At 38.8% G+C, this 25887-nt stretch overlaps 1 protein-coding gene across 2 annotated transcripts in view; it reads right to left on the bottom strand.

The window, feature by feature from the left end:
- NFKB1 (nuclear factor kappa B subunit 1) overlaps positions 1 to 25887 on the bottom strand; it is a 120482-nt gene that overhangs the window by 71022 nt on the left and 23573 nt on the right. The window contains exons 2-5 of one of the 2 annotated variants that reach the window (XM_047091882.1): positions 24591 to 24636; positions 20145 to 20220; positions 15509 to 15549; positions 11512 to 11610 (exon numbers count right to left, since the gene is read on the bottom strand). In XM_047091882.1, the coding sequence (XP_046947838.1) occupies positions 11512 to 11610; positions 15509 to 15549; positions 20145 to 20220; positions 24591 to 24629 (255 nt within the window). In that variant the 5' untranslated portion in view covers positions 24630 to 24636. The remainder of the gene's footprint in view (positions 1 to 11511; positions 11611 to 15508; positions 15550 to 20144; positions 20221 to 24590; positions 24637 to 25887) is intronic. The other variant, XM_047091883.1, reaches the window with a different exon arrangement.

Here is a 25887-nt window from a genome sequence, read left to right as displayed (position 1 = left end):
AACATTTACTAGCACACAACTGTACTGAAGGCCCAACAACTACTCAGTGGGGAAAATATCATAGAAATTACTTTCTTAAATAAATTATTCAAAATACTGGAAAACTTCTCTAACTTTTCTACTACTCCCTAAATATATACCAATGATATACGAGGGAACACTATATATACATGTAAATATCTTTCTGAGTGCAAAATGGAACTAAAATGGTCTTTATCCCATACTTTAGGGCCACTAGTTTATAAGCTTAATGACATAACATCCGTGTAATGAGTTGAGTAGTGCTCCCCCAAAGTTCATGTCCACCCAAAACCTCAGAATGTGACCTTATTTGGAAATGGGGTCTTTGCAGATGTAATTAATTAAGATGAGGTCATATGGGATTATCATGGGCCTGAAATGCTATGACCGATGTTTCATAAGGGAAAGGAGAGACAGATTCAGACACAGAGAGACAGAGGGAAGACAGCCATGGGAAGACAAAGGCAGAGATTGGAGTGATGCAGCTATAAGCCATGGAATGTGAAGGATTGCCAGCAACCACCAGAAGCTAGAAAGAGGCAAGGAAGGATTCTTCTCTGGAGCTTCAGAGGGAGCATGGCTCTGCTGACAACTTATTTTTGGATTTCTAGCTCCTACAACTATGAGAGAATAAATTTCTGTTGCTTTAAACCACCCAGTCTGTGGTAATTTGTTATGGCGGTCCTAGGAAACTAATACAATACTCATGCAAATTAAATTAGTATGTGCATAGTGTTTAATATAACACAGTTAAGGAGCCTAGCGAATGTTTAATAAATTCCTTTCTGGAATCCTGCTACCTATAAGATCTTCATAAGAAATTACAAAATACAGGGGCGCCTGGGTGGCTCAGTCAGTTAAGCGTCTGACTTCAGCTCATGTCATGATCTCACGGTTCATGAGTTCAAGCCCTGCATTAGGCTCTGTGCTGACAGCTCTGAGCCTGAAGCCTGCTTTGGAGTCTGTGTATCTCTCTCCCTCTGCCCCTCTCCTACTTGCACTCTCTCTCTCCCTCTCTCTCTCAAAAGTAAATAAACATTAAAAAAATTTAAAAAAAAGATCATGTGTTACATCTAAAAGTAAGCTTTTGGTATAGTTTCTCTTTTCAATCTCCTACTTTACTAACCCCAGATAGAAGGAAGCACATGGTGTAAATAGAGTGGAAGCAATCCTAATTAGTGAGGTTGTGCTACAAATAAATTAGTGGACTGATGAAGCTTTTGTGTAACTCCGTGATTCCATAAACCAATCAGAAAGTTGCCATTCAACACTCAAATTAGTGTGTTTGGGTATACTAAATAAAAGCAACTATCATTTTTAAGTGCTTACTATGTGCCATGCATTGAATAACTCAATTTATACACATATCCTATACAGTAGGTACAATTTATACACATATCCTATACACACACTTGTCTCAACTTTGCAGATGAAGAAACTGAGGCCTGGCCAAGTTGAGTAACACTGCAAGTTAGTGGCAAAACTAGGAATCAACATCATGCCCAGCCCTGAACTGACTTTAGAACCAATGCTTTAAAGCCTAACAGTGTGGTCCACAAGCCAGCTGATGTCACCCCAGCCCTAGAACCTGTAAGTGTAGAACCTGAGATCTGTAGCTCTGTTACCTCCTTCTAGGACATCAGTCAGACACCTGTTACTCTCTCTCCTATACCCTTTATCTCACCCTTTCAAGTTTTCCATCTTTCTGTGCTATATTCCAGGAAACTATTTCAGATCTATTTTTTCAATTTAATAATTGAAATCGACAGTCTCTAATCTTGATTTTAACTCATTCCCTAAGGTAAATCAGTTTAGTGATTATATTTTTAATCTGGACTCCTGCTTTTTTCTTAACATTAGTTCATAAGCAGTTTTCCATGTTGCAGTCTTCATGTTAGTTTTTAAAAGCAGTGGCATATTTCATTCTGTAGTTATACCATGATTTGCCTATTCATTTACCTGTTGTTATATCTTGTCCTTGTATGACATAAGTCCTTAGAACTTATCATAGAATCCAAGATTGGCTAAATGTCCCATTGTGATTTAGCACATGTGGAACGGGTCCCAGGCATCTCTGTGGTTAGAATACTCTTGGGTGACTCTGATGCACACCAATGACAGAGAAGCATAGATTCAAAGGACCCCCATGAGTAGAGACAAACCCTTAATATTTTATTTATTTTATTTTATTATTTTTTTAGTTTGTATATTTAGACCATTTATTTTAGATCATTATTGTTATGTTAGATAATTACTGATAAACATTTCAGATAATTATTTATAGCACTCAAGGGTGATGTTTCATATTTTTCTTTTGTCTGCTCCCTCTGACTCTAAATCTTTTATCATTTCTTACTTTCCTATCATTTTCTCAAACTTTTTTTTAGGATTCTATATTTTTTCTAATTAAATATAATTTATTGTCAAATAAACCATACAACACCCAGTGCTCATTCCAACATGTGCCCTCCTCAATGCCCATCACCCACTTTCCCCTTTCCCCCACCTCCCATCAACCTTCAGTTTGTTCTCAGTATTTAAGAGTCTCTTATGGACAAACCCTTAATATTTTAGTAATGAATAGTATCCCATGATGGTTAAGAGTGTAGACTCTTAAATCATACTGTCTGGGGGCGCCTGGGTGGCACAGTCGGTTAAGCGTCCAACTTCAGCCAGGTCACGATCTCGCGGTCCGTGAGTTCGAACCCCGCGTCGGGCTCTGGGCTGATGGCTCAGAGCCTGGAGCCTGTTTCCAATTCTGTGTCTCCCTCTCTCTCTGCCCCTCCCCCGTTCATACTCTGTCTCTCTCTGTCCCAAAAATAAATAAAAAACGTTGAAAAAAAAATTAAAAAAAAAAATCATACTGTCTGAACTGAAATCTTGGACTCCAACCCAGAAGGACTATGAGACTCAGGGTAAGCTTCTTAACTTTTCCAGGCTTCAATTATCTCATTTATCAAATGAGGATCAGATAACCTACTTGCGTGGATTGTTGTGTTGACTAAATGAGATGATGAAAGTAAGCATAACAATCCATTCTCAAAATCATTCTGTTGGGTGGATGGGGATCTAAAGGGGAGAGGAACGGTCTGTGAAAGTCCGCATGCACCTTCCAGCCCACCTGCAGGAGAGGCAAATGCAGACCAGAGGGTTCTGATCTGGTACCCTCCTGAAGGTGAGGAGAGGAGATGGAGACTGCAGGGTCATCTACAGCCTCCTCTCTAGACCTGCTGACAGGTTGAGAAACAGCTTGTCTGTGGAGGAAGAGGTGTTATACATTTAAGGGCTATATAGTACTTCTGAACATTCTTTTTTTTAAGTTTATTTATTTTTGAGAGACAGACAGAGAGCGTGAGCGGGGGAGGGGCAGAGAAAGAGGGAGAGAGAATCTCAAGCAGGCTCCGCATTGTCAGCACGGAGCCTGATGTGGGGCCCGAACTCACAAACTGTGAGATCATGACCTGATCTGAAACTAAGTCATATGCTTAACCAACTGAGCCACGCAGGTGCCCCCAGAATATTCTCATCTTAGCAAGAAGAATTACCACTATGGGACTTTATGAGACCTGAGTTCCTGAATGGAATGGGGAGACACTATACAATCTTCAGACTGGTAACTGGTAACTGGTTAGTTAGAAGCTATCAGAGATTGGCTTTAGATTGAACAATGGTCCCAGGATAATCATGTATTTAGGGAAGAGTAAAGGGGAGAGAAATGAGAATGGCCAGCAGAGGAAGATCACCAAGCCAGGGCTGACAAAAACAAAACTTAAAATTTAGACAATTTGTGGTTTCCTTGATAATCTCTAACAGTTAAGTCTCACAGCTATGATCTCTGTTAGAAGTTTCCTTAATGAGTAGCTCTCTCTAGTTCATAACAGAGACTAAGAATACATACAGTGAATTTAGAGGGCTATTTTTAAAAATATTCTACAAGGTAGTATTTTGTTTCAGGGGCCAAATGCAAAACTTCTGAATTGAAAGAAAATTTATCTAGAAGTGTAGATTGTGGTTACACATGGGAGAGAGTTTTGCCTGCTTGCCTAGAGCAGGACTTGACACACAGTGCTCAATGACTATTTGTTAAATGAATTTTCTCTCTTTTGACTTCCATCATCAATGGTTAACTTTATGCTGAATCACCATCAATATGGAAGGGCAAGAGAGAAAAAGCAGTGAAGCCCAGTCACCTTTTTTGTCTGGTGATACTAAATCTCATCTCTTTTCCACCCTATGGCCAAAGTGAAGGCAGGGTTTCCAGAGCTTTGTGTTGGAGGCCTGAAGTATTTTGACTCACTTAAAATGGATTAAGAAATGCAAAAACATAACTGTAAAATTAAAAAGTACAAAAATAACAAATGAAAAAAAATTGACAAAGACATTATATACATACATATGCACACCAGTCTTTTAATTAGCTGCTGTCAAAAAGCTAAAAAGACATGTAATCTACAGCCTTGATTCCTGACCATGTTTGAGCCCATCCCTTTGAAAATCTGATAAACAGCTATCTCTTCACAAAAATGTATATATGCTTACATAAAATTCTGCACAGAAACTCAGAAGTCCCAAAGTTCTCTGAAACCACCAAAAGGGATGCAGGTTACAAGCTCTCTCTTCAATATACAGGGCCCTGCACACAGGGGATATAATTATTTCCCGCATGAACATATATATGCAAATAGTAAAGAACTACTGATGGAAATTTTAATAAATGCTACAAACTCAGGTTCCATATGCATGCCTAATGGATTACTGGTGATTTTCTTTCCTGTTGCTTTTAGTGATCAACTCAGATTAAATTATTCCAAATTAGTATTAAAACTAGATCCTCATAATGGCAAACCTCCTGGATCAGACAAGTCTATACAAAGGAAAGGAGATTATGCAAGGATATGTGATAGCTTTAAATGCCACAGCAGATCAGCCGGTCTTTATTTGACCTTGACAGAACTTAACATTTAGGATTTTTAAATGAGAGGCACCAGAGTGGAGACTTAAAAAAAAAAAAAAAAAAAAAAAATCAAGTGGGCACAGGGGACAACAAAAAAAGCTGGTTTTGACCTAAGCATTTTGACACATGCCTTCTGTTCAACGTGCAACACTCAGGAAAGAACACATATGTGAGAATCAGCTTTCAGAAAACATGTGATTAAAAATAGTGACACGCATATCAGCTGTGTTTCAAGCTGTAGTCCACTGCATTCGATATTTATAACTAAAGAGAAAATAAAAATACCAACTGGGGAGCTATTTGTATTTTAGAATGAAGGTCACTGACACTGATTTCTGTCTGGCATAGAGTGAGCCCCGCTAGAGGCTGATGATCCTATCAGCTGAGGACGGGGAGTTTCTGGAAGACCATCACTGAGAGTTTCTGAAGCCCCATGGGGCTGCTCCCACTGGCACCCTTCCTCCTCTGTGAAGAGGAAAGCAGTTTGATTAATAAAAAAAATCTGATGCGTAACTTTCGGGAAAAAGAGGGAAACGAGCCTTCCTTGGCACTCCTTGCTGAGTCAAAAACAGGCAGGGACAAGCTTGGCCCCGAGGAAGGTACTTGTGCTTTTCTGCCAGCCTCTCCCATTAGGAGCTCCGTGATGAAATCAGAACTGAAGAAACTTTAAAGAGACACTTTACTGGACAGTATCAAAGAATATTAAATGTTTAACAACAGGAAAGCTTTTCTTTAAAAAGGGCGAGACATTGAGTCAGTCTGTATATGTGCTCTCCCCGGATTTTTCTCTTAATGTTATTCTGTTGTTGTTGTGAGTCAGAATAAACTCCACATTGTAAATGAATAAATTTTATCTAGATGATAAAGAAGAATCAGGAGGATCAAAGTGAACACTGATCTTCAGTGGAGCCCAGGTTTTAACCCTTATCTGCCCTGAAAAGGAGCCATGATATAGAATAGAAAATTTGGGTGGAAGCCAGTAAAAATTAATTTTCTTGAAAATGCCAGTATTGATAGAAGCATCCTTATGGAGTAAAAATATTAAAGCAGATCAGAGAATGAAAGCGCAGAATAGTGGTTCACTTACCAAGAAAAAGGAAAAAATGATAGATGGGTGGGGTTGTAACTGTAACTACGTTTCATTTTAGAGAGACAGAGATCAGAAGTTCATTCTGTAGAATGTTAAGATCTATTAAATCTAGATGGTGTATGTGGTATAAAAGTTATACCAACTTTTAAATGTTTTTGAATTATGCTTGAAGCATTCTGTAATTAAAACAATTTTTAAAAAAGAATCTGAAGACTTACACAGCAAAGCTCTAGAAATCTAAATGGAATTCTGACAGCAAAGAAGCACGCAGAGCACCAGGGGGTCCCGCATCGGAGTTCTAGAAATTACCTCCACATGGTAAGAGTGTGTCTAAGCCTAGTCTATACCCAGCTTATTAGAGATAGGGTTTTAGGGGTGCCTGGGGGACTCAGCCGGTTAAGCGTCCGGCTTCTGCTCAGATCATGATCTCACGGGTTCGTGAGTTTGAGCCCTGAGTCGGGCTTTCTGCTGCCAGCACAGAGCCGGCTTCAGATCCTCTGCCTCCCTCTCTCTCTGTCCCTCCCCCACTCGTTCTCTCTCTCTCTCTCTCTCTCTGTCTCTGTCTCTCTCTGTCTCTGTCTCTCTCTCTCTGTCTCTCTCTCTCTGTCTCTCTCAAAAATAAATAAAAGCATTAACAAAAAAAGAAACAGGGTTTCAGGCATGGCACAAAATTCCAGCAGAAAAAGGAGGATTGGGTAGACTCCTAGAGTTGCTTTAAAATGATTTAAGTTGAGGGGCGCCCGCGTGGCTCAGTCGGTTAAACGTCTGACTTCCGCTCAGGTCATGATCTCACGGTCCATGAGTTCGTGCCCCGCGTTGGGTTCTGTGCCGACAGCTCAGAGCCTGGAGCCTGCTTCGGATTCTGTACAAATGCTCTCTCTGCCCCTCCCCCACTCGCACTCTGTCTACAGTGTCTCTCTCTCTCGAAATAATAAACATTAAAAATTTTTTTTTAATGATTTAACTTAAGTATCATATTTGGACAATCATCAAGAGAGTAACCCGAGCAGGTTTTACATTCACACACTCTATAAAGTGTAGTTAGGGGTCTGCAGCCCCCAAGCCACAGCCAACCCCATAGCTTTCGGGTGGCCTCCCGACACTTTGCTGCTGCCTGCATGTGACTGAGTGCATGCTGAGCCACCAGCCTTTCAGAGGCATCTCAGGGGGGTGGTGTGCCCACAGAGAGGGGTGATGGGAAGAGAGAGAGGGAGTGAGGTCTGAGTGGAGAGGCAGACCAGTAAGAGGCCATAGGTGAGGAAAAGGCAGAGCCTGTAATATTTCCCTGTTAAACCTGAACAAATGTACTTTAATAAGCATGTAGCATATGTAAATCTCAGATATAGCATTCTTTGCAGTAAATCTAAATGCCCTCCCTCTGAAGTTCCTGCTGGAATGGATTCTAGGGGTAAGTGTGGGCACCCTCGGTTATACCTCCCTCCCCTGGAACGGAGGATGAGGACTGTTCCAGAAAGGTTCCCACTGCTCACACACAACAGCTGCTCTGCAGGTTCTGTGCCTTGGCTGAACCTGTGTCCACTTTCACTTTCTCTTCTGCAACACTTCATAACCGAGTGCCCACAGAACTCCTATGTTAGCTTTTAGATATGCCGTTATCATAGAATATGGACTGTTTTAAGACATTTTTTTTCTTCTCTTTTCTTTCTCCTTAATGCTAGCTCAGGTGTAAGTTCTCCAGGTATGTTAGCTCAGAGACCCTAGAAGAAATTATACACTCACTGTGATCATCATTTTGAAAATAAGTACCCACTAATAATCAGGAAAAGTACATATGTTTGCAAAATAATATATTTAGGCAATTCCATATATTCCATATAATCCATGTGCTACAGCTTTACAGTAGAAAAGTATGCACAGGAGAAAGGTTAAGGTTGAGTCAACCCTGCATCTAGATCAGTGGTTCCAAAGCAGGGTAATTTTGGCAATGTCTAGAGACATTTTTCGTTGTCACAATTGTAGGGAGGCTATTGGCTCCGAGTGGGTAGAAGCCAGGGATATTGCTGAATATCCTGAAATGCACTGGCAAGCCCCCCATAACAAAGAATTTTCTGGCCCCAAATGTCAGTGGTGCCGAGTTTGAGAAGCCCTGATAAAGTTGTATCTGGCCTGCTGCTTCCCTTACAGCCGCACGCAGAGGGGGGTACTTAGTTAACTACAGCAGAAGACATGGGCAATTGTAAAGATCCTCTTCATAAGAGATACATACTGAGGGCAACTCTTTCCTCTGTCTAAATTTTACAGAGAATAAGGGTTTAAAATCCCTTTGTAACCTAAAAGGTCCCCTTTTACTATTTCCATTAAGAGTGATATTGGGAGAAGAGGTCTGGGAAAACTACCTCATGGTTGTGTCTTTCTCTCCCTCCTCCTTATCCCTCTGATTAGGAGCTTTTAAGGTAAATAAAATGACTTCCTTTAACCGTTATGAACAGCAAAGGCATTTAAACTCTCAGTGAACAATGACAGGTTAGAAGAACAGTGACAGTTTGTAACAGATTCTCTAAACTGTTCTTTTGCTTACAACTGGACTAAATGTTTAATAAATACATGTTGAATAGTGAATAAAAAATAAATGATTGGGTGAAATAATGACACTGTAACTGAAGTTTAATAATGATCAATCTTACACATTTATATTTTGACTTTATTATTAGTTGTTTACATACCTATATTTCCCAGTAACTATTAACCTCCCTGGATACAGCAATTATAATTTGATAAGAATATTTAATGTCCTTGTTGTTCTAGGCTGTTTCATTTCTAAATTATTTTGCAAATATGAGGCAGTAACCACTACCTGAGAAGGATGTATGAAGACTAAGCACAAATGAATATATGAAGTTTTTCTAATCAGGTAATAAAGTTACATAAAAGGTAATGCTATGTATTTGTTAGTATCAAGAATTGTTACCTGGCCACAAAAGACTGGGACAATACAAGTAAATGGTTCATGAAAATACCATAATTTACATAGAGTTTGTATAGAGCCAGTCCAGAAAAAAACCCAGTTTTTCTCTTGATGTTAATTCTTCAGTAGCTATAGCCAATATCAATGCTGATAACATGCATCTTTCAATTATCCTTAGCGTAAGCACACACACACACACACACACACACACACACACACACACGTAACATGTTTATATGTATGATACACAGACATATATGTTAAAAAGAGAAGTGCTAGACCTGACTCCCTACCATCTGAGTCCCCTTTGCCGCCTGAGCCTCTCTCCTTCGGTATCCTCACAGACATTACCTACCTACCTAAAAAGTAGGTACCTACTTTTTCCGTACCAGGGTCATTATGAGGATTAGAAAAAATTATGTATGCAAAGCACTTGGCAAGTCTTTGGTGCTTCATACATGCTAATTCCCTTGTTCAGTTGCTGCTCCTCTTTCCTCATCCAGTTTCTAAAGGGTCTGAGACTGTGGTTTCCTTCTGTGAGTTAAACACATCATATTTACCCTGCCTGATGGACTTGAAGGGGAACAATGACTTTCATTCCACACAGAAGCTAGAAGACTTCAAATGCAAATGGGATTGGTAGGACAGGTACTATATAATATGGGTGAGCTTCACTCATGAGGTAAGGAGTGACATCACAGTATTTTGTCTTTTGTTTTGGAACAGGGACAAGAAATTAGAGATGCCTGGGCCTAGAAGTGGAGAGGGAGGAGAGGGAGGAAACAGAACGTAAGGCTGGCAAAACCAAAGCAAATTTCCTTCACATCACAGTTTTACTAAGGCTCTGTCCTGTTGCCCTTCCCCGATTCACAAAAGCAAATCAACAAAAAAACTCAGGTATTAGTATGTTCTACCCTGAGAGATGCACACACCTGAGTGGGAAAGGAGTTGCTAACCATTTGCCAAAGTCTTGAATTACCGAACAAATAAAATTTTTATAAACAGTGCAATTGCAATTACTGACTGGCTTATCTGTAAAACTTTTTATCAGTCTATGAAACACGGCATCATGTGCTGGAGAGGATGTGGAGAAACGGGAACCCTCTTGCACTGTTGGTGGGAATGCAAATTGGTACAGCCACTCTGGAAAACAGTGTGGAGGTTCCTCAGAAAATTAAAAATAGATCTACCCTATGACCCAGCAATAGCACTGCTAGAAATTTACCCAAGGGATTCAGGAGTACTGATGCATAGGGGCACTTGCACCCCAATGTTTATAGCAGCACTCTCAACAATAGCCGAATTATGGAAAGAGCCTAAATGTCCATCAACTGATGAATGGATAAAGAAATTGTGGTTTATATACACAATGGAGTACTACGTGGCAATGAGAAAGAATGAAATATGGCCTTTTGGAGCAATGTGGATAGAACTGGAGAGTGTTATGCTAAGTGAAATAAGCCATACAGAGAAAGACAGATATCAAATGTTTTCACTCTTATGTGGATCCTGAGAAGCTTAACAGAAACCCATGGAGGAGGGGAAGGAGGAAAAAAAAAAAAAAAAGAGGTTAGAGTGGGAGAGAGCCAAAGCATAAGAGACTCTTAAAAACTGAGAACAAACTGAGGGTTGATGGGGGGTGGGAGGGAGGCGAGGGCAGGTGATGGGTATTGAGGAGGGCACCTTTTGGGATGAGCACTGGGTGTTGTATGGAAACCAATTTGACAATAAATTTCATATATTAAAAAAAAAAAAGAAACACGGCATCATGTTATAAAAATAAAAAACTCAAACCACCTCTGAGAACGATATTCTCAATTAGACCAACAAACAGAAAAAGAACCTGAAGATGTGTAAAAGTCCTGACCAAACACACTACAGGCATGTCAGGAAGCAGTAGGTTCCAAGGACCGTCACATGTAGTTACACAGTTGCTCAAATAAAGGCCCTAGAGTACTTTCAGGCTCTCTGTGAAACACTCATATATATTTTTTCATCTAATGTCTAAAAGTGTCTAAAAGACTCTATAAAAGTATAGACCATCGAGATTTCTGCATTATGGTACTGAGGTTTAGAAGTGTTGTTGGATAACCTAGTCAAAGGCACACTGCGAATAACAGAGCCTGATCTGAGTTCGTGATCTTAAATACCATGCCACATAATCCACACCCTCGGTCATCTGTTGTTTTTCACCAAATCTCCAAAGGGCTGAAGGGAAGCACCTCTTTCAAAGACTTACTAAAATTTCCGGAAGTATATTAACCAAAAAACACTTGAAGATGATCAAGAAATTGTAAACATTTGTTAATGTTGAAATAATTTATCCTAAATGAAAACACTAACAGAATTTTTGAATCTGCCACTTCTATTGCTAAGGGACAAATTTCTATCTAAAAATTATAATGACCGTGTGAATGGCTTAGGAGTAAAGGCAGACTATATACACTTAAAGCATTCCTTTCATTTGCTTTTAGGAAATGAAATCTTCCAGAAAGATAGAGAAGGACACCACAAACTTACTTTGACCTGAGGGTAGGACTTCTTGTTCTTTTCACTAGACGCACCAGGGAGTCCACCATGGGATGGGCCTTCACATACATAACGGAAACGAAATCCTCTCTGCAAAGGTGAATACAGAGCCAACAAGTTTGAGAAATACTTATTAAAAATTGTAGGAACAAAGTTATATACACATTTTAAATTCTTGTGTATATCAAATGAGAGAGGAAAAGCACCAACTGTGCAAGAGGACTCTGCAAATGCGAACCACTTTTCCTATAATCTTATTATGAACATTGATGTGAATTGATACTTGTCCACTGATCTGTGCCTTAGAAGCCAGATCCCTAACCCTGCAGAGCCTCTCCTGCTGGGCACATGTGGAGAGTGAACTGCTGAAGAGTTTAAGCCTCGGACTCGACATGTTGCAGCTTGTTTGAATCAGAGCTTCCTCGTCTCAAATTGCTGCTGCCAAGCTCTGAACTTGGCCATATTACTGAGTTATGCTTCTTTGACTCCTACTTAAAGGAATTCCTTTATCTACTCTGATTACAGTTGATTCAGAGGGAATAAGAAATGTCCTGTTAAATATACTGCATCAGTATTGCAGAACACATCCTATGCAACAGTTCAGAAGATAAGAGTTTGGACTTCATGGTTATTGATATTATCAAGCTCAATCTTGATACAGTAACTGACCTGGATGAATCCAAAACCAGATAATCCTTTTCGATATGGTTAACTCAAGAATTCTACAGATATGGTAGATCAGTGAAGAGTTAGCTGGAAGCCTTTGCCATGTGTACTACTTACTGTGGGCTGATAAACATGGAAGTTCCATGTTTTGTTTTGCTTTTTTAATCTATACAAATGAGACGATTAGACAAGACCATCTGTAAGGTCTATTCCAGTTCTAGCATTTTATGATTTACAAAGATAACAGTTATAATTGTGCATATCTATATACGAAGAATAAAACAAGGACCGTTATGAAAATGGATCGGATATTAAGGGAGCTTAGTATTAAGGGATATTTCATTGTTTTTCCTGAAAGACTCAACTTTGCAATGATGTCAATCAATATGTAGTGGTGTTATAGTTTAAACTTAACCAGACAGTTCTTCTTTTTTCAAATCCTTTTCAAATATCTTAATATGCTCTATGGGACATCCTCACCTTTCATTTATTTTTACAGTGGGATTGATTTCATATAAACAGTGCCAGATCACTAGGCCATCGGGAGGTCCGCACACTCATCACTTGCTGGTAGGGGCTTTCTACCGTGCATACTCTTTTAACAATTGCAAAGCCTGGCAAATGCAAAGATTTTAACAGCTTTGAGCCCATGGGACAGTGTAAAAATTCTTGCCCTCCTTAGATTGCACTACATTTCATTATGCATCATAGGGTCTTGAAACAATCTGAATGATCCAGGGGCCCTGAACTAATTTAAACCTCTGGTAAACATCTGGAACTGCCCCTATATTTTCTGAAAATTTTCTGATCTTGAAGCATATTTCATGGGATGAGGAAGGTCTGAAGTAAATTCCCTAGTGTGGGAAAGTTCCTCAAGTCACACATGGATCTAGAGTGTGCAATCAACTCAACAAATCGGGACTTAAAACAACTTTTGCCTATGACTCCTCAGGAGATATCAAACCTAATACCAGGGAAACCTTTTAAGGTGAGGTTAGTCCTTAGGAGCAATTCCTCTGTTTAGCTTCTTACAAAATTTAAACTAAAAAATAAGTTACAAATTCAGCCCTATACCTTTTGTAGACAGAGGCTGTTGGCTTGTTTTTATTAATTATATGAACTTTCTAAAAGCATGAAAAAGCAACAGCATGTGCAACATGAGCCTCCAGAATTGACTAACCATAAAGATAGAGATTTATTGACTACTAATCTATTTAAATACAACTTCCGTTTTTAAACAGCATTAGATAATTAGCACTGAATAATATGCAACGAACTGGATATTCTAAAGATTAGTAGTCTACATTATGACTCATCTCTGTCAGAGCTGGGGACAACGGTGGCAAAGGAAAAAGAAAATTCTCCTAATTTTTATTTTAAAAATGAAAAAAAAATTAATGAAGAAATTCATTATTTTTAATCACAAAATCCCTTTAGGACAGGTGGAGAAACATATACATGTGTACTTCAAATTTATTATTATTTTTTTTTCAGGAAGATAAGATGTCTTCACATGCATAGTTCTAAATGTGTTTCTGATTCTAAATTTTGAGATTAGAGGTTTGTCGATCCACAGCCATTCATTTTAGTAACTCCATTTGCTTACAATGAGTCATCAACCTCAAAGGCAAGGGCTATGTCCATCCGGTCAGAAAGTTTGATTTAAAGACAATCTTTTTACTTTCACTGGAGTCAGACATCAAAATAACTTCGGTTTGGTAAACAAACACACTGTTTTACTCAGGCAAGCTTTCACACATCTACATAGAGTGAATTAAATTTTGAATTTTGGAACTACACAACCCCATAGGTAAATCATAAGTGTCCTTTTTTTTTTTTATGACTCTTGGACCCATAATAAGGAACTGCATTTAAAAATTCTTATTGTAGTGCTATGCTTATAAAAATAGTATTTGAAAAACATGCTTTTCCTGGTATGCAGAGAAACAGATCTTAGCTTGATTTCTCACTTTCGTGGATTACACAGATTTTACAAGCTAGACAATTTTCTGGGTGGCCAGACTGCTGAGCAGACTTCTAGGGGATAAACTTCCACTGGGAGGGTCCTTGAGAGACTTAGCTACTTCTTGAGAGAAGTCACCGCTAAAGAACTGGACATGGAGGTAAAGCAAAGGTGAATCACGCTGGCAGCCCACGGAGTCAGTCTGCCACAGCAAGCAAGTAGAATAACGCTCCCAAGTCTCGTGTGGCTTTCCTGTCCCCACCTCAAAAACTTTTACCTAAGGTCAGCCTTATCATGATAGTTAAGATAGTTATAGCCTGTAAATTCTGACCCCAATCCAAGTGCATGTTACAATTACAGTAACCATGATGGAAGCTTTATGTAAGTTCTTGACCTGGTTAGCATTCATTTAATGTTACACAATGCAAAAGTGTTACACTCACTCAGCGGAGCTACGAAAAGCATTAAGAAAGGTTTTGGGTAATAACCCCAAGACAGCAAGTATATGCATCCCCAGTCACACAAATGTGGTAAGCACATCCATTCAGAGATTTATTGACTTTGTCCTCATTCTGTGGGGGCCTATACTATTCCTCTACCAATCCCCCTAATAACTGAGCTCTCCTCACTATAAGGAAGTATTAAGATTCTCTTTCCTCTTTTTTCATAGCAATGGTCCCATCCAATTTCCAATAAATATTTATCCACAGAGTTGGAGCACAGTGAGGAAGCCACTTCTATTCCCAGGCATCCTCTATAAAATCTAGTGGTGAGAGGAAGAGCCTGATGAAATAAAATGCTCCTCTTTTGTCTCCAAAGGGGTCAAGTCTAAAGCTAACATGAGACAAAAGAGGACTCAACTGTCCATTCGAATACTTTATCTACACCCTACTGGTACTTCTAGCCTTTTAGGTCACATGTTCCAAAGACAAAACAGAAAAGGCTGGAGCTTTTGAAGGAAGGAAGAAGGCTAAGAAGTACCACTTGTGCACGGACAGAGTTGATGGGTGTAACTCAGTGTATACGAACAGCCTATCTCCTTAAACATGAAAATGAATGGAGACAACTGTGCCTTTCGTAGGAGTGGCTGGTAAGCAAAGGTGGTGGAGATCGTGAGATACCAAGGATCTACAATCGTCTAGGTTTTACAGAACTACATACTGAGGCTCAGGACACTTAGAAGAATGACTAATTAAGTAGGCGAATAAAGTTGTTACACAATTTGGGCTGGGTGTTGAACTTCTAGATAAGCTACTTCCTTCATAAAGTTCACTTATTTTATTCGGTGCTTGAGATATTAATAGGAAACTTATGGATCTAACATTGAAAGAGGAAGTCCCATCCCTTTAATCATCTTACCTGTTTAGGTTGCTCTAATATTTGAAGGAATGGACCATCTGCTGAACATGAAAACAACAAACAGAAAGCAAAAGAAACTGTGAGCCATCTCACATTTGCTATAAAATATAAAGCAAGTAAAAACTGAAATTATGTCTTTAAATAGAGGTTTCAAATTCATTTTTTAGCTAAAATTCCATAATGATATGACGTGCCTTCCTCAACTGAAGAGCAAATTTATTCTTAACAAGTTCTATATCTCTAGAGACTCACAATAAATAAACATTTGCTGAACCCCAAGAAAAGGCGAGATGTCTGTCAGGCAAGGATAAAGATGTCAATAGCTTCACAATCTTGTCTACTAACAAAGCATTTTTGAAATGACACAAATACCAGTTAAAAGCAGCAACCATTTCCTGGGCACCATGACATTTCCTTTTGCCTTCACATCATTAGACACAGACTTCCATTCCTCAAAGAGAATGTGCTCAGTGTGAAAGTATAAGAGGCTAAGCTAGCGCCTACACGTGTGAAATACACAGATAATGATCTCAGGCTACCTGCCTTTCCTGACGCTAAGTATTCAGTTACTTCCCCTTATTTGAATCCCTAAGTACTGCCTTTGTTTCCCAATTGGCCAGATTGTTTCTTTTCCCTCCCAAATCTAATTTGGTCTGTCAGACATAGTGGACTTTTCCTGTTAATCCATAGTTTTTGATGTTTGTATACAACTTCTGAATACTGTGCCGAATTCTTCTAAAATGGCACAAATATTTTATAAAATCCTGAAAATAATTTAATTGAAGATAGGTGCATTGTAATTAATTATTAAAAACACATAAAGAAAACTAGAAGTTTAATCTATACCCTGACTATACCTGCCTTGGAAATTCAAAGGAAAATCAGAATCTCTGATAGTATAAATACAAACTGTTCAATATGAGAAAGTCTCTAAGTTCCCCAGCTGGTTTCTATGTCAATAGTATAATAACCCATAGCTCTGCAATAAATAGAGGCATATGGTGTTTCTCACTCATTTGACTGTAAATTAAGATGTTTGATACTAACAAAATTCTAGGAGAATGCATCTGTGCTCATTTCAGTTCACTGTCTCTTAGCCTGAAGTTCATTCTTTTAATAACAGAAGTTTACATTATTTTATTTATTATTTAAATAATGTTTCAAGTTTATTTTTTAATGAGAGAGAGAGAGAGCGAGCACAAGCTGGGGAGAGGCAGACAGAGAGAGGGAGACACAGAATCTGAAGCAGGCTCTAGGCTCTGAGCTGTCAGCACAGAGCCCAATGTGGAACTCAAACCCATAAACCCCAAGATCATGACCTGGGCCGAAGTCAGACGCTTAACTGACTGAGCCACCCAGGAGCCCCCATATTATTTTAGATAAATACATGTACAAGGAAGATTTAATCCTTTATGTTGAAATTAAAAATAGACTGTAACTTAAGAGAGAATTTATTTTTATCTTTTCTGTATTATGATGAATCAGGATAAAGCTAGAAAACCGGAGCAACAAAGGTAGAATTATTTCCTGCTATTAGGCCAGAAATTTACAAGGAAGTCAGTTGAAAAATGACTGAATCTAGTAAAATATACACAAGAAAGGAAAAATGGGTAGTGGCTGGCCAAGGTATATGTAATTTAAGAAAATTATCTTCTCTTCTCTGTATGAACTTTATCCCTGGACACTTTCAAATACTTCTAAAAAAATTGCAGTTTAAAAATTCCAAAAACTGGCTAGAATTTAATTTTTTTTTTTTAATTTTTTTTTTTTCAACGTTTATTTATTTTTGGGACAGAGAGAGACAGAGCATGAACGGGGGAGGGGCAGACACAGGGAGGGAGACACAGAATCGGAAACAGGCTCCAGGCTCTGAGCCGTCAGCCCAGAGCCTGACGCGGGGCTCGAACTCACGGACCGCGAGATCGCGACCTGGCTGAAGTCGGGCGCTTAACCGACTGCGCCACCCAGGCGCCCCGTAGAATTTAATTTTTGATAAGGAAATAAAACTGCTTAGCAATAGAAATATTTTCACACTACTAATATAGCCTATGTGATAACGTAACAAATCTACTCATAAAAACATTCCCTCTAGAATGCTAAATCATGAAGAGAGGTCTCTAAAAAAGCAACTTTTGTATGTCATGGAAAATACAGAAGAGTTGGATCACATCTACATTAAATTTCAAGTCTCTCATTTATTAACTCTTCTAAAAATACTTGAAGTGTTGCTATTATTTTTGCTGTATGGTTTAATTTCCTTTAAATATGTGAAATTCCAAGGTTTGGGAATTTTATTAGTGAAATGGGGCCATTTTTCTCTTTTAGCGAACACACTTAAAAGTTGAGCCAACTAGAAAATTAGATTTGATATGCGTATATTCATTTTAATGCCAATTTTCTTTTGGCCACATTTCAATGCCATGAAGTAACATCCTATTATGTAGAGAAATTTAAATTACAGTATATATATTATGGACTTAAAAGTTATACCATATCCCACAGAATTTTCAACACGTGGTAGAACTAATAATAGTTTTAGATTTCAAGAAGATAAAACAGTCCATATGAGAATTGCAAGTTAATATTGGTTTACATAACCTTTCTATCCCTTTAAAATGTGAGTAAAACATCCATACATCTTGAATCATAAAAATTTGACCATGCCACTGCAACAAAGAGGGAAAATCCTAGCAGTAAAAATGATGAGGTAATAAGTGGAATATGAGGTTTTGAGGTATAATTTTAAAAGTTTTTCTAATACTATGGCAAAATAATTTCTACAACATGAAGCTCTGACCACAATATTTATGGAGACGTTTCTTTTGATAATCGTATTTCAACCTCCATAAACGTGATGTAATAAAAACAAAGCATCTACTCAGGGTACTGTTTGGCATTTACAGGGCATTAAATGGAAATGTTTATGTCTTCTCAGGGCAAAACCAAGTTCTTAAGAGTTTCAATAAAGCATTGATACTAAGAAAGATACTTTGAACCCCAGAATAAAAAGTTCACAGGAAACACAGAAGTTACCAAGATATTTACTTGTTCACAGGAAGCTGACCTAGAGCTCAGATTGGACAGCACTTCAAGGGACCTCAGATACGGCAGCCTGCATAGTATGTTTTGTGGGGTAAAAAGAGAAAGGCCTCAGCAATACAACTTCTACTAGGGAAGGTGAACATATACCAGATTTACTTTTTCCCTCCCAAGAATGCCTAGAAATACATAATAGAGATAAAAATGCAGAGAAACATTCTTACCTAAAAAAAAGAAAAGTGCGTACCATAGTTACAATACAACAATAATTATAAGCGAGAATGGTACAAACTGGAAAGTCTCCCAAGAGGACAAGGAAGTCCACAGTAAAGAAAAGAGCTGATGTCCATCTCAGTGATTACAACGCTCTCTGTTTGTTTTTTTAATTTTTTAAGTAATCTCTACACCCAGTGTGGGGCTCACATTTGTGACCCCGAGATCAACAGTCACATGCTCTGCTGACTAAGCCAGCCACATGCCCTAGTTACAAAACTCTTTGTTTTATATACAACTTCCATAATTTACTCACACTGCCTCAGAACATCTGTTAAGTCCCACTGGTGACTGGAGGAGCACATAAAAAGAGCCATCACATAAGGCTGACATACACATCAATTAACAGAAAGAGACTGAATGAACTGATTTTTTAAATCACTCATATGAGATTCAACAATTTGACAATGGTGATAATGCAGTCACGTTAGAAGGAAGGATGATTATCATGAGTTTTCTCCAATTGGTCAGAATGTGAAGCTAAAAGCTTTTTTAAAAGATGATTTTTCTACTTAGATGATTCTTATGATTTTTGTAAACTTTGTTTCCCCAGTGCCCAGCATACTGGATGGCACATAATAGGAGCTCAAATAAATGCTTGGGGAATAGATCTGAGAAGCTGAGACTACCTCACATACACACATACATACATACATACATACATATATGTATGTATATACATGTATGTGTATATATGTATGTGTGTGTGTGTGTGTGTGTGTGTGTGTATACACACACACACACACACACACACACAAATATTCTCTGTCAGGAGTTATATAGAACCTAGAGCTAACAAGATTGAGTGAAAAGGAAAATGATACAAGTAAAAAAATTCCTTCTGAGCTGTCTTGGCAGATATCACTAACAATTTAAGTCAGACAATGGGTAAATGGGATAGAATATTTTCATGCAAATATAGTTCAAAAAAGTATAGTGAGGGGCACCTGGGTGGCTCAGTTCGTTAATCAAGCGTCCAACTCTTGATTTCTGCTTGGGTCATGATCTCACGGTTCATGAGATCGAGCCCCATGTCGGGCTCTATGCTGATGGGGAGTGGAGCCTGATGGGATCCTTTCTCTCCCTCTCTGCCCCTCCCCTGCTTGAGCACAAGTGCATGTGCAATCATGCTGTCTACCAAAACAAATAAATAAAACTTGAAAAGAAAAGTATGGTATAGTGAAAGTTGGTTTTTTAAAACATAAATCACCATTTCCTTTCTAGGCATCTTACTGACTTTCTAAAAGAAGCTATTAGCAAATCTTGAATTTAAAAAAAGCAAAAACAAAACATGTGACAGGGCAACAGAGAGGAGTTTTCTTACCTGTAGGTAGGGGCATCTCTGGTTGAAATATTTCTGGATTAAATATTGTATGAGTCAAAGGATCCAAATGAAACATCTGTAAAAAAGAAAATGTAAATAAGTCGACCCTTATTTTTCCAACATCGTATTAAATATTTGAATTTGCTACACACAAACCAGTTATTGGAAGAAAAACTAAAGTGAAAAAAAATCTGAAAATATTTCAAATCAGTATTTTAAAAATATGTTCATGAGACCTAGCTGAGTTCTCACATGTACAGAACTTTACATGTGGGCTCATTTTTTTTGTGACAAAGGGATTTGAGAAGAATGGCCTAGCTATAAAGTCCAGAGAAGCCAGCACCCAGTATAGCTTGCTTACCAGGATATCTTCAGGGCCCCGTGTATGTTTAAAACAGAGCGGACCCTTAATCTTTTTTTAACAAATGACTTAAAACCTGTATTCTCTGAGAAATATGAGCATAAGAATATGATCTTAGAAATCCTAGAAATATTTCTTTGATAATGGTAAATGAACTACGCTAGCCATACGACTTCAAAGCCTGTAAGACTTAGGCAACAGCCCCGGAACAATTTACAGAAAAACTGAAAATATAACTTATGGTCTGAGCAGCAGATATAACTGAGCCCTGAGCTCCCTCATTTCTTTTTTTCCACCTTTGCTTAACTAGCACAGTGCAGAGTACCTGAAATCTGGCGGGTGTGGCAGGCTGGATAATGGCTCCCCTTAAGACACCTACATCCTAATGCCCAGAACCTTGAATGCTATCTCATAGAGCAAAAGGAGTTTGCAGATGTTATTAAATTAAGAATATGGACATAGAGAGCTACTTTTAAATTATCCAAGTGGGCCCAATAAGAGGGATGGAGGAGGTAGAAGTGAAGGTAGGAGGTGTGACAGTGGAAATAAGAAGTTGAAGTGATGAGGGTGTCACAAGCCAAGGAATGGAAGCAACCTCTAGAAGCTCAAGGAGGCAAAGAAAGGAAAGCCTCCAGAAGGAACGAGCCCTTCCAACACCTGCACTTCAGACTTCTGACACTTAGACTGTAACAGAATACATTTGTGTTATTTTAAGTTACTAAATGTGTGGTAATTTGTTATAGTACCCAACAGAGAACTCATACAGTGGGCAGGGATCATGTGTTGATTCAATTATATATTCTATCCTGGTAAGTTACTAATAATTACTTATCCCAAGAGAAAATTTGCTTTCCATTTAGTTCATTTAGGACTTAAAATTCATATTTCTGGGGCTCCTGGGTGGCTCAGTCAGTTATGTGTCCAACTCTTGATTTTAGCTCAGGTCATGATCCCATGGTTTGTGAGTTCAAGCCCTGCGTTGGGCTCAGCGCTGACAGTGCGGAGCCTGCTTGGGATTCTCTCTCTCTCTCTCTCTCTCTCTTTCTCTGCCCCTCCCCTGCTCAAGCTCTGTCCTCTCTCAAAATAAATAAATAAACTTTAAATAATTAAATAAAATTCATATTTCTCGGCTTAGCATTTGTTTCGACCTAAATAAGTCATCTGTTTGAAATATCTGTGGGCTGCATAAAAACCAAACCATATTTCATATTTGTGATATACTAGTTAGTAAGTGTGCTAGAGCTGGTATTAAACAAAAAGAAAAACCAGCATTACAATTTACTCCTTTTCTTTATTAGTATAATATCAGAGGTTCCTGGAACCTAAGATCCTAGTATGCCCAGTTAAATGAAACGTAAGAAATACAGAGTTTAAATAAAGAACACTTCAGATCCAGTTGTGAGGTATGCAAATTTTCAATTGAGGAACAGCAAATGTGCTCCACACTTCAATGCTTAAGAGTAAAGTTCATCTACGCTATTCATTGTTCGCTGGAAAGGAAATATAGGAATCAAAAAACATGTTATTGCAAAAACAGGCCCCACCGTATAGAGAGTATTCAGCAGTCTCAGAGCAGAAGAGATGACCTAGCACCTAATGTCGTCCTTAGGGTCCTGCAGGTGGCTAAAATGACTGAGTAGAGGGCAGAGCACTGGTCTGAGGAGAGATACACACATTCCACTTCTGACAAGGAAGACAAGCCGTGTTGTACCCTGCAGCTTGCATTGTATATTAGGTTATGGTTGGAGAGCAAATTCCAGAATACATTAAAACACTGAGGATAGCTCACTGAGGACACGTGAACCTCAGGAAATATACGCCATTAAGCTTCAGACAAGGAAAAAAAAACCATACTACAAAGACCTCTTGCCTCAAAAATGGAAATATCAGAACATACCCCACCCCTGTTGCTGATGATCACAAAAGTGCCCACATAAGAAAAACTCTCGAAATGAATGTTTTCAGCAGGTTTTACTTTTGTGTGGCATAAAGGACCATCTCTTGCTGATAAGATTTCCTGTGTATAGGCAGGAAAGCATGGTCTAAAACCAAGCAGAACATGCTTGTTAGAGTTTGCCTTTAAATGTTAGAGACAGCATATTAAAAGTGAAAGGTAAAACACAGGTTTTGATAATATGAGTAGCCAAATATCTTTTTTGCTGTAATCAAAGAAAATGTTCCTAGATTGATCCCTCTAACACCATTTGTATAATAAAATTCCACAGGAGCATCTTAATGTGAAAAGCTATGCCCACCCATTCTTTCTAAATAAATCAGAACATTATCAACAGTAATGAATGCTACACAAGTCCATTTTATTTGAAGAAGTGATACCAGATCCCTTAAAAACTATTTCACTTTTGGTTTTATTTTCCTGATTGCTTGCATGCATAAATTTGGAAAATCCATTTTTTAGGTGGTAGCCACCAAAGTTTTAATGTGAAATGATTACGAACCTTGGACTAGGGTGTCCTGGTACCTAGTTTTCCCTCTCTTTGTCTCGCCTAGCAAACTACATTTTCCAAATCGCAGCTTACATGGGCTTTCTCTGGAAAGTCACTCATAATCCTGCTCTGCCCTCCAGGTAGTAGAGCGATCCCTTTCCACATTTCTGGCTCATTCTGTGCAGAATACTATGATGACATTTATCACCATATAGAAACTGTTCATACCTCTGTCCCTTGTATTAGAATGGCAGCTATATTAGGGTGTGTGTATCACTTCTGTAGTCCTCCTTAGTCAATGTTCTGATATGTAGTAATGCCTCAACAAACAGCTGATGAATGAATAAATCTCAATATTTTAAATACTTCTTAAAAATCATCACATTAAAAATTTAATATTGCTATTATACTTACCCTAGTGCCTGAAAGTTGCTTTCAAATGGTTTATCTAAAGTACATATAATATAAAAAATATAAAACACATGTCTATGTGTGTATAGACACAGAGAGAAAGAGAGGGAGGGAGGAGAGAGGGAGACAGAGGAAAAGATGGGGAAGAAGCAAAATATTAATAACCAACAAAGATTTGTTGAGTATTCAATATTTCTATAGGCCTGAAATTTTTCAAAGTAAAAAGTTGGGCGAAAAAGTTGGTATCCCTTCTTAATTGAAAATAGAATTATAATGAACAGTTTTATGTTCCTAAAACACATTCATTGCCCATTCAGTCTTTTCAACACCCCTTAGAGTGGGGGGGCCAGCATTCCTATTCCTTATTTCTTTGCAAATAAGAAAAGTGGGACTGGGGGGAGGCAGGTGTAAGTGATTCCTCAAGTTTAAAGAGCTGTTTGTTCAGTGGCAGCCAGCACCTACATAAAGATACTCGAATTCTAAGGCCAAGGTCTTTTCACTACACTAATCTGCCTTCTCATCAGATGAATTTTAAATACTTTGTGTTCCCCCCGCAAAAGATACATTCAAGCTCTAATCCCCAGTACCTGTGTACTTTACTTAGGAATAGAGTCTTTGCAGAAGTAATCAACTTAAGATGAGGTCAGACGGAAGGGTGGGCCCTAAATCCAATGACTGGTGACTGCATCAGAAAAGAGAGAGGGAGATTTGGATACAGAGACACAGGGAAGAAGGCGGGTCTGCAGGAATGATACAGCCACAGCCAAGGAGCACCGAGGGTTGCTGGTGACCACCAGAAGCTTGGAGAGAGGCCTGGGACAGATTCTCCTTCAGAACTTCCAGAAGGAACCAACCCTGTCATCATGTTGATTTTGGATTTTGGTATTCTAGCCTCCAGAACAGTGAGAGAATATATTTCCATTTTTTTAAGCCACATGGTTTGTGATAATTTATTACTGTAGCCCTAGGAAATTAATATGGTAGTTATCATTTGATCTGTAGATATATAATTTTTATGCAACAGTATGTGTGATGAAAGGGTTTCAGTTACTTATTTTCTATGGCATGTCCTCTCTGACCTTACATGTAGGGACAAGGAAACTGCAAAGACAATTTAAAATAAATTTTTACCAATTTTAGAGTTTTCCTGATAAATACGGTGGCTGTTTCTATATATTTTAAAATACGATTACATTTATTAAAAATTACCAGTTAAATTATAATACTCACTTGTTCATGTGCTCCCAAATATGAATCGTCTTCTGCCATTCTGGAGCTATATATCAAAACAAAACAAAACTGTAAGAATGGAATGACACTTAAGAATTCCATCAGGTAGGGGGCGCCTGGGTGGCTCAGTTGGTTAAGCGTCGGACTCTTGATCTGGGCTCACCATCTCATGGTTCGTGAGATGCAGCCCCTTGTCAGGCTCTGCCTTCATAGCACAGAGCCTGCTTGGGATTCTGTCTCTCCCTCTCTCTGCCCTCCCTCTCCCACCCCCCAAACCTCATTCACAGTCTCTCTCGAAATAAACTTAAAAAAAAAAAAAAAATCCCACCATGCAGGAGTAAACCATATTATTCCAGTAAGACCAAACATAATCCTTTTAAAAAGATTTTAGGAGGGGAACATCTTCCTTAGAAGAGTAGTTCCTCGGGGTGCCTGGGTGGCGCAGTCGGTTAAGCGTCCGACTTCAGCCAGGTCACGATCTCGCGGTCCGTGAGTTCGAGCCCCGCGTCGGGCTCTGGGCTGATGGCCCGGAGCCTGGAGCCTGTTTCCGATTCTGTGTCTCCCTCTCTCTCTGCCCCTCCCCCGTTCATGCTCTGTCTCTCTCTGTCCCAAAAATAAATAAACGTTGAAAAAAAAAATTAAAAAAAAAAAAAAAAGAAGAGTAGTTCCTCTTTGGAATCTAAATCTAACAGCAGGAAAATTGCACCATCGAGGAATTAACACATATGTACAATCCGAAATCCTTATGTCAAGCAGACAACAGCGTTCTAGAGTCTGGTACAATCCATCCTCTGCATAAAGATCATACACACTCACATTCTTAGGTCATTCCTTTTTGTCACCATCTAGACTTGAAGGATTTAGTCTTAGCTCTTTGTGCAGATTATTTTCCAACCTTTCAAGAATTCTGTGATGGTCCTAGAACTGTGTCCAAGTTTTCTACCTGCTGCTTGAGCTAAGAAGCTCCAAGAAGGTCCTCCTGCCTCACACTTCCTTAGAATTAGGGATGGCCATTTGATGAAACGCTCACCGGTGGGCCATTGGAACTACTGCGTGCCATTCCCAGGTCTATTGCTCTAGGTCCTTGACATGCTTCCTTCGTGGTTTTGTTTTTTTTCTCTTTCCTGCTGGATAAGACCTAGACGTGAAGAAGACCCAGCCTCTACCATGATGATAAGTGGCAGCTGACGCTGGTGGTGATGTAGAAAGAAATAAATTCCCTTGTTCTTTAACCTCGTGTATCGTGGGGTCTCGCTATTACAACAGTCTAGTCTTTACCCTAATGACTACATTACCT

The sequence above is a fragment of the Lynx rufus genome, unplaced genomic scaffold (genome assembly GCF_022079265.1).
Source record: "Lynx rufus isolate CCGP_SWC_20201006 ecotype Redwood Valley unplaced genomic scaffold, mLynRuf1.p SCAF_3, whole genome shotgun sequence".
NCBI classification, from domain to species: Eukaryota; Metazoa; Chordata; class Mammalia; order Carnivora; family Felidae; genus Lynx; species Lynx rufus.
This window is presented reverse-complemented; position numbering and strand designations above follow the sequence as displayed.